This window comes from Alligator mississippiensis, chromosome 7 (assembly GCF_030867095.1).
Source record: "Alligator mississippiensis isolate rAllMis1 chromosome 7, rAllMis1, whole genome shotgun sequence".
NCBI lineage: Eukaryota > Metazoa > Chordata > Crocodylia > Alligatoridae > Alligator > Alligator mississippiensis.
The window spans coordinates 13,747,462-13,757,426 of record NC_081830.1 but is presented as its reverse complement, the minus strand read 5'-3'; the positions used below and the strand labels follow the sequence as shown (position 1 = coordinate 13,757,426).

The 9,965-nt window shown below is 40.6% G+C and overlaps 1 protein-coding gene across 2 annotated transcripts; it reads right to left on the bottom strand.

Moving 5' to 3' along the window:
- Positions 1-1,352: 1,352 nt before the first annotated feature.
- On the bottom strand, positions 1,353-9,301 carry LOC132251371 (olfactory receptor 11A1-like). 2 transcript variants are annotated; one of them, XM_059730606.1, is made up of 4 exons: positions 7,567-9,301; positions 4,670-4,936; positions 3,654-3,734; positions 1,353-3,534 (listed from the first exon to the last, which is right to left on the bottom strand). In XM_059730606.1, the coding sequence occupies exon 1, from the start codon at positions 9,271-9,273 to the stop codon at positions 8,251-8,253; it is 1,023 nt and encodes a 340-aa protein (XP_059586589.1). In that variant the 5' UTR covers positions 9,274-9,301; the 3' UTR covers positions 1,353-3,534; positions 3,654-3,734; positions 4,670-4,936; positions 7,567-8,250. The 2 variants fall into 2 exon arrangements, with proteins under 2 accessions (XP_059586589.1, XP_059586590.1); XM_059730607.1 differs by lacking the exon at positions 4,670-4,936.
- Between the last annotated feature and the right edge of the window lie 664 nt (positions 9,302-9,965).

The window sequence follows — 9,965 nt, the reverse complement described above, 5'->3', positions numbered from 1 at the left end:
CAGATGCCAGAGTCTGGGATGAGGGTCTGCAAGGTGATTTGTAGAGAGGTCTTCTCTTGCAATCCATTAAACATTGTCAGCAGAATCTGCACTCTTGTGTGACTATTTTCCAGCACTGGCAGAAGCGTTGGGATGGCAATGGGCACAGTGAACATGCTGAGCAGGCATGATGTCAACAGAAGATGCTTGTGGCAGCTTCCCTGAGCTCCATACAGGCTCCATGGTTACTGTGGAGACTAGATGGGGCTGGGAAAGGGCAGCAGACACTCCTGCACAAGCTTTTTTCCCACTGAATACTTGTCCTACCTGGCGAAGCCTCCAGCCCTATACATACCGTGCACACCATGTTTATATGTTATACAATGGGCAGGTCTTCTATTAAACAGTGCAACCAAAAATTCCCAGGACACCAAAAACAGGATGAAAAGCAACCTACTTAAAGTGCTCCTCAAGAACTGGCACATATGGAGGCCTGACAATCCATCTACTCAGCAGCCTCCTCTGCCCAGTTCAACCAGGTTAAGAGCTGGTGGTGCGTGATAGGTAGCAGATGGATGTGCTCCTGCTTGTGCTCCAAGCCAATCAGTGGAGAGTGGGCCTGTTGCTTTGTCTGGGAGTCATTCTGGCCCCCAGCCAAGGCCAGTCTACTAGATACCTGGGAAAAACTCAGCCAGGGTATGTGATTGGCTGCAGGCATGGATAGGGATCTTCCAGGGTTTCTCCCTCCACAGATTAATTATCAACCAACTCATCCTGTTTCATCCACAGAGCTCTGTGTAGTAATACATTGTCTCCTTGAAATTCCCGAAGCAAGGCCATAGGAAACATCAGGCACAGGGCTTTGTCTGAATACCCACCCCTCCGTAGCACTTAGGCATTGGGCTCAAGTCCATGTATTGGGCATCTCTTTAATTTAGGAAGGCAGCAATTGCTGGGAGGCAGCATCCACTCTTTCTCTGGGTGGCCAAGAATGCAAGAATGATAAGGCCAAAAGGAGATCAAGAGGCAGCTTAACTCTGGAGCCGAATGAAGAATACCATTCCTTCAGGAGCTCTGGCTTCCTGACTCTTAGAAAGTCATTGTTTAAATAACTCTGGTAGCAAGAACCAGAACCAGGAACTTCCCTGCTCTCAGGGGACTACCCTCATCAGTGATCTTCAAAGTCAGGGTAATGTCCCATGTTGATGCCTACTTAACTAAGTTGGATTTATTATTCAATGCAGTTGAAAACCTCATGCAATTGCTTTGGGATCAGCTCAACCTAAAGACTGTACCATGTGCATTTCCCCCAACATTTCACCTCCCTCCCCACACTCACTCATACACACCAGAAACAATTAAAACCCCCACACTATCAGTGGAAAATGGCTTTTAATTTAGACTAGATAACACAAAAGACACAGATAATAAAAGTAATATTTGTACATAAAAGAGAGAGAAAGAGAGAGCACAGTGCTTATCACAAAGAAGCAGAGTTACTGCCTAAGATACTTGAAAGCACAAAGAACATTGAATGTCAAGAGGAATTAGGTAGCTTTTCCATTAATGATTTTGCAAAGCTCTGCTTCGGGGAAAAAAAACAACCTGCTCTTACATGAGTCACGTTAATAAAACAGAATTAGACATACTCAGATTTTCACAACCATTTTTTTGTAGCAGAAATTATTTTTCTTTACTGAACTATACAAAAATGTGTCTTGCAATGTTTCTGTTTTGCAATACACTCCACATCCATCATAGTATTTCCATCACTCTACATCTGGCATAGTATTGCCAGGTACTGAATCGAATATAATAAGATATCATTCTATATGGTGGTTTAGGAATGCCACAGAAGGAATATTATTTTCTGTGAAGAGCAGCATTCTGGCATCCATGCAGGGGGTTGGACCAGAGGACCCTTGAGGTCCCTTCCAGCCCTGTGATTTTATTATTCATTTCTACAGATCATTAGAGTAAATTCTAGAGCAGGTTAAACATCACCTTTCTATTCTGCAGGGAATTCTGATATTTAGAAACTTTTTTTTTTCGTTCTGAATTGGAACAAAAATTTGACATAGAAAACAATATTCTGGTGGAACCAAGTTTCTGGAGAAAATATTTCAGAAATGGTGAAACACTTTTTTTCAACAAGGATGAAGCACTTTGTTTCAAATATACTGTTCTGATAACACATCACTACATAAAATAAAGCTGGAATAAAATGCCTCTAAATGAAGGGCTTTGATACATACTTGCCATTGAAAATTTCAATCAAATCAAACTGATACTACAAAATGTTTTTATTTAATCAATTAACCCCTTTTGGGTGAGAAACTGTTCTGTCAGGTTGTTTTTGACCAGCTGTAGGCAATTATATAGAACCCTAAAAGTGTTTTTATGACCCCAACACAAAGCAAAACAAGGTTCCTGAACAGCTATAAAAAATAATTTTAGGCTGAAATGCTCTTTTAACAGAAATTTACTTTTTAAACAAAACGGAATTTTGTCCAGAAAATTTTAGTTTTCATGAAGAATGCTCAGAAACTTGGCAAAAAAAAAAGATCTAGTGGCAAATATTTGATTAATTTTGCCAATGGATAACTTTGCTAAGAAATCGCTTCAGGGCTTCTTTAACATCATTGTTCCTCAAGCTGTACACTATGGGATTGAAGAGCGGAGTCACAACAGTATACATCAAGGAAAGGATCTTGTTGAGATCAACTGTCTGGGTTCTTGTGGATGCACCATATGTTATGGTCAGAGTCCCGTAGAAAGCTGTGACTACAATGAGGTGAGAGCTGCAGGTAGAAAATGCTTTGCGCTTCCCACTCTTTGATGGGAGTTTGATGACAATCAGGAGGATATGAATGTAGGATGTGATGGTTAAGAGAAATGGGATCAGCGACACAACACCGGCTGAGACAAAAATCGCTACCTCCACCATAAATGTGTCAGAGCACGACAGTTTTAGCAAGGGTGTCAAGTCACAGAAATAATGATTGATTTCATTTGGGCCACAAAGAGTTAAAGATTTTCCCAAAATAAGTAGCAACCCAGCAGCCAGCAGCAAACCCCACACCCATGTGCCAACTGCTAGCTTAACCGACAGAGTCCAATTCATTAAGTCTGCATAGTGCAAAGGGTTGCAGATGGCCAAGTACCGATCATAAGACATTAACATCAGTAGAAAACACTCAACAGTTCCCAATGCACAGAATATATATAACTGCAGGATACAGCCTCCAAAGGAAATGTATTTATCATGTCTTAGTAGGTCCATAAGCATCCTGGGGGTTATGTTTGATGAATACAAGACCTCCAGAAAGGACAGGTTACCCAAGAAGAAGTACATAGGTGTGCGAAGGTTGTGGTCAGCTGAGACAATGGTTATAATGAGGATATTCCCCACCATGCTTGCTAGGTACAATGTTAAGAAGAGTGGGAAGAGGAAAATCTGCAGTTCATGATGATCCTCAAAACCCAGAAGTACTAATATGTCCACAACTGTTTCATTTTCAGTCCCAGGGTCCACCATTATTCATTTCTAGCTGCCTATTAGAAACAATAATAAGCATTATTATTATTGACTTAGGAGTTGAAGCTGTGGGAACTGGGTGTATTTATTCTGGAGAAGAGGAGACTAGGGGGATTTAAGAACAGCGTTCAACTACCTGAAGGGTACTTCCAAAGAGGATAGGGCTGGACTCTTCTCAGTGGTGGCAGATGACAGGACAAGGAGCAATGGCCTCAAACTGCAGCAAGGGAAGTAGAGGTTGGATATTAGGAAAAACTTTCTCATTAGGAGGGTAGTAAAGCACTAGAACAGGTTACCCAGAGAGGCGGTGGAATCTCCTTTTTAAGACTTGGCTAGACATAGCCTTGGGTGGGATGGATATAGTTGGGGATGGTCCTGCTTTGAGCAGGGGTTTGGAGTAGATGACCTCCTGAGCTCCCTTCCAACCCTCATCTTCTATGATACTACAACAACAACAACAAGAGAAGTTAAGTGATATAAGCCACACAATGAGTAGCTGACTTCTTTTGTGTGAATATGGATTCTGAAATAAGAAAATTAAAAAAAACCCAAATCAAATGGCAATAACACAAGTTGCATGCACACATTATTGTAATTTAGAAGTACGTACAAATGATGTAGATCAAAGACATTTTTGACCCTTTAGAATAGCTGTGTAGTGAAGCCATAACACGACATTATTGAATTCCCTGTGAAGCAGACAGAAATATTTCAAAACTAGCTACTTGTGCATGTCAGAGAGAAATTCTTATAAAAATGTTGTCGGTCTTTATTCATTGTGTCAGCTCTTTCTGTCTCTCTGCTTCTATATGGTAAATTCTCTTTCTCTTTTTTCTCAGTTGTGAGTCTCGTGTACTTTTGTGCCTAGGTTCCCAAAGAATCTAATTCACTCCGAATTGCCCCCATGATTCTCTACCACTCCAAATTTTAGCACCCACATTTTTATATGTTTTTCTGATATTGGAGTAATATTCCAAACTTCAGCATCCCGGAAGAAGCAACCACATCAGATGATGCATACAGAGTAGGCAAAGAAGATGTAAATACATTGTGAGATAAAGATATGCATAGATGCAGATGACATGGAATTACAGAAAGAGAGCATCTGGGAATGTCTGGGCATACAGAATAGGAAACAAATTAATAACTAACCTTTATCGCTGGGTGATCAGGAAACGCCATGCCTTCAGAAATTTAAAAACATTTCTCCTTCTCATGGGCTGAAATGTTTTCTGCATCATCTTCAGATAAGCTGATTGGCAGTTTCATCAAGGACACCCTCATGCATACAGTTTTCCGGTGCCTCAGTGTTCTCAATCCTCTTCATCCTCTCAACTTCTCTGAAAATTTTCCCTAGTCTAGTGCTCTTCTTAGAAATAAGTTATCAAAGCTCTTTTACTGCACATGTTGGTTCCCTCCCTGCAATTATAAGTACACAACACATGTGCTGTCTTTATTAAGAGCAGTACAAACAATTGATGGGCTGAAATATTTTTCTTTTCTTTTCAGCTTAAGTGTGTTTGTCACAATTCACTCTGAGGTGCATGTGGCTCCTAAGCTATCAAGATTGAATGTCACTGCCTCTGGCAATGCTGTGGTCCTTTGCTTTATATCAGCTCTTTTCCCCAACCAGCTGTTGATTTGCTTTCTTCATTCTGCAGTAAGCATTATTAGCTGTGTATAGACACATCTGTTTGCATCATCAAATTGGTATATTCCTCAGGGGTACTTCCCCCTCCCAAATAATGTCTGAGATTCTTCTTGGGTTCCAGCCAATGAAAACTAGTATTGCAGCATAATGAAGATGGCTCCTATCTGATCTCTGTTTCACCAATTTCCGAATAGCCTCATGCTCAAGGCAAAGTTGGGCATGTTGTTATCTAGGATTCAAAGGCAGTGTTACAAAGGTCAAAGTTTATTGCCCATTTTTAGAAGATAGGGACTAGATTGTAAGACATTGTATTTAACCCCAGACGCTAAATGCTTTTGTGGTAGAGAAATATACTGTTGTCAAATAGAATCATAGGCAATGAGAATTGCAAGGGACCTCAGGAGATCACATATAGTCCAACCCCCTGTTCAAAGCAGGACCAGTCCCAACTACATCATCCCAGCTGAGGATTTATCTAGCCTGGTCTTAAAAACCTTCAAGCATGGTAATTCCACTACCTCTCTTGGTAACCCGTTCCAGTGATTTACTATCCTCCTTGTGTGAAAGCTCTTGTTAATATCTCATTTAAACATCTCCTGGTGCAACTTGAGACCACTGCTCTTTGTTCTATCATCTGCCACCACCCCGAACAGCCCAGCTCCATCCTCTTTGGAAACCCACTTTAGGTAGTTAAAGGCTGCTATTACATTCCTCTTCAGTCTTCTCTTCTCCAGACTAAATAAGCCCAATGTCCTTAGCCGCTCTTCAGAAGTCATGTGCCCCCCTACCCATTTTCATTTCCCTCCAATAGACGCTCTCCAATATGTTGAATGAGTAATCAGATTGACTTAGAATGCATTTTTAATAAAACTGCTAGGGATTTTCATTGGGAAATGATGGTTTGTTGAAAACTTAAGGCCCTGCTACATGTTGAAAAAACTGGATAAAAACCAGCTATAGAGATTCACACATCTTCAAGCGCTAATTTTGTAGCTGTTTGGCTCTTTTTATAGCTTGACAGTCATTTTTATTGTGTGATAATTACACTGCACATGTGGCTGGCCTAAATTTTATTGAGAAATTAGCCAGTTAATTGCATAATAGATGTAATGTGTACCAGGGCCCTCAGATGTTTCAAAGAAATGAATTTGCTTTTATGGTCTGTCCATGACCCTCTTCCCCAGATTCCTATTTTGCCTGCCAGGTATGAATTCTTTATAAATTTTGTACCTGTTTGCCTTGAGTGCTGCTCAGCAACTTTGTCCATCAGGATTCACAGTTCTGGCCCAGGGCCAGGGACCTTGCAAATGACCGGTTTTGCAGCTTCCCAGCTTTCCCATGTAGTAGGGTACAAATGGACCATTAAGTTTTCTAGATTTTGTTGTCGGTCACAACTCATTGCCACAAGTGCCATCGTTGTGTTTGAGGTAGACATGTTCTGCCCATGCCAGAAGAGTCATGTTGCCAGTCTTCCAAGTAGTGCATATAGCCGCCATATTGGAATCCAAGATGACTGCCATGAATTCATGTTTTGGTCAATATTTAAGCCCCCTCATAGGTTAGAAAATTTATTCCAATGACAAAGACAACATTGTATGAACTGAGATCAACCACATCATTTCTGTCATGGTAGCCATATTGGATTCCAAGAGGCTGACACATTAGCATATATGTATGAGCTCAATGCAATTAAAAACCCTAGTAAACAATACTCAGGGGGAAAATGTTGGCTACCACTGTTCTAGATGACAGGCACCTGGCTTGCAGGACCTGTAGCTTCCCATAGGAGTACCCTAGCTATTTAGCTCTGGGGGCAAAATACACGTTTTCACTTCTCAGGCTACATTTGTTAGCCACAGGTTTTGGCTGACTCAATTTTAGGAGTCTTAAGAATGCTACATATCTATCAGGAATGTGTGGTACGTGCTGTGGCAGCTGGTGGGCACGTTCAGTCTGTGTGTACACTTAGTGGTGCATAGCCATACACATGCACAGGGAAATGCATTCAAAGACAGGATTTTCTGCACAAAAAGTGCTAAAATTGCCCTGTACATCGTCAAAAAATGGACACGGAGAGCACTAGGAAAAAAGCACAATATCACTCCAATGATCTTGTGATCATTTCCAGAGAACGTTTGTGACCAAGCCAGGAAGAGAACCAAGACTTCTGTTGTCTCCTATTCCTGCCTCAACACAAAACAGTCCTTGCTTTCTAATCACAGGGTGTTAGGATTCCCTCTGGAAGCTGGGACTTTTGATGGCCCCTAAATTAGTTTGACATGCAATGTCCAGTAGGATTTGAAATTAATACTCCTAGGGGTGTGTTAAGATGCAAGTACAAATTTATTAGTCAAGGCTAGAAAAAGCAAGCAAATAACACAAAGCAGATTCACCTTACCTGCCAAAGACAGATTCCCAATTTATAATGGATATTTAGGCATTCCCACCATTACCACTTTTCTTACGAGGATCTCAACACAACATTAGAAAATTCAGCTTCCTTCGTTCCTGTGTTTGTTCAGCAGAATAATTCTCATGTCCAGGCAGGAAAAACAAGCTGTTCTGTTAAATCTCTTGTTCATTCACTAGAGTGCAGTATAAACCTACACAGGGCTGGCTGTGACTTAAGTGAAACACATATTTACCAATGAACAATTTGAAAGTGAGTTACAGATGGAATAAAGTTTGTGTTCAAGTCATTTCTGCCCATTCTTTTAGACAACCTAAATGGTTTGAGCGATAGGATACAAGAGTGTGAACAATTAGTCGAAGAGATTAGGTTTTTACCACATCAGCTTGATAACACCCTGTCTGTGTGCAACCTAAAGGGAAAGTTAGACTTCAGATTTGGGCCTAAGTGTAGGAAGCCTTTGGTTGAAGACAATCTGTGTATACTGGCTTGAAGCACAGAGAGGTTATCCTCTTAAAATCCATTCACTATTTTTATCTGGAGCAATTTTTAAGTGAACACTGTGGTAGCAGGACAATCCGTTCAATAGAACCAGGTGTGAAATGTAATAAATCTCTCAAAAGTTCCTCTTCCTTTTAGAATTCACCGGAAAACCCCTGGGCCAGGAACCATTCATTTTCCACAGCTTTGATTCCTGTTATTTCCATTTTGCTTCAACCTGCTAATAGAGTTTAACAATGTTTGCATTCCTCTCCAATTCATAAACACACAGACAACTTTTCTTACAGCCTCCTTGACTTCCTTGTTTCTCAGGCTGTAAATGAGAGGGTTGGCCAATGGGGTCAGCACAGTGTAGGAAAGAGAGAATACTTTGTTCAGGGCTCTAAGGGTGCTGGTTCTTGGGAACATGTACACTAAAATTAGGGTCCCATAGAAAATGGTCACCACAGTAATATGAGAGGAACAGGTGGAAAAGGCCTTTTGTCTCCCAGTAGTGGAAGGGATTCTTACTATGGTGGTGATAATACAGACATAGGACATGAGAGTCAAAAGGAATGGGGGTAAAACAAATATACAGTCAAGACTGAGAACTGCAAGTTCAATCTCATAGGTGTCACTGCAGGAGAGTTTAATTATTGGAACATAGTCACAAAAGAAATGGTCAACTTGATTGGGTCCACAGAAGGTTAATTGTAACAAGAAGAGATATACAACGGAGGCAACTATAAATCCACTGATCCATGATCCAGCTGCAAGTTTGAAAGAAAATCTGTCACTCATTAGGGCTGCATAATGCAATGGTTTACATACGGCTAAGTACCGATCATAAGACATCACGGATAAGAGACAACACTCTGTAACTAACAACATACCAAAGAAAAAAAATTGGATGAAGCAGCCGGAGAATGAGATGGTTTTGTCACCAGTGAGGAGGCTGGCCAGCATCCTGGGCAGGACAGTGCAGGTATAGCAGGTTTCCAAGCAAGACAAATTCCCCAGAAAGAAGTACATGGGGGTGTGCAGATGCTGAACAGCTATAATTAGCGCAATTATGAGAATGTTCCCAGCCATGGTTGCGATGTAGAGCAGGAGAAACAGCAGGAAGAGAAGTATTTGCAACTCGGGAAATATTTCAAATCCCAGGAGGATAAATTCAGTGATGGAAGTTTGATTTCCTACCTCCGCATCTGGCATGGCAGCAGAGAAATTCCATACAGCTCTGCAAAATAATCTGAATCAAACAGACACCTTTGAATATCATGGAATCAGTCCGTCTGCTGAATTTTTAAGAGACTAACCTTCCCTGAAAATGATCCATCTAGGTTGGTGTTCCAAAGTTAAAGCTAGGAGGTGAACAGTCCATCATATTCATTTCTATAACAGCTTCATGGAAGCCATTGTCCCACCTATGTCACTGTGAGAAAAGAAAGGGTAGAATTGTCTTTTGCAGACATGTAAGAACTGCTTTACAGTATGTTTAAATACTGCTTCATGCACCCCTCCTAGCTTCATCGGGTCAAACAATTACAGTTTTGTTCTGGGAATCTTCATCTCAGAGTGTAGCACAATATATGACATGCAATCTTTCCCATTTTCTTCTATCACCAATTATATTACAGATTTTCTAACTCAAAGTTATGAAGTATACTTTTTAATTTTACACAGTTGATAACATTAATGCCAGTCACAGTGTTCCTGTTATTTCTAGTTTTGTGCTGCTATAGAAGCTGAAATTAATAAAAGAGTTATAGTGTTTTTAGTTAAAATTTCTCAAACTCTAGATTAAAATTCTAACCAGTCCTTACATTATACAGTAAAAATTGGTAATGACATGAATTTGGTTTGCCAGCCTAGAGCACTGGAATGTTTCTGAGACAAAACTGGTA

What these genes read in the sequence shown, in the direction of transcription:
- LOC132251371 (XM_059730606.1), bottom strand. Translation starts at nt 9,273, where the DNA reads ATGCCAGATGCGGAGGTAGGAAATCAAACTTCCATCACTGAATTTATC.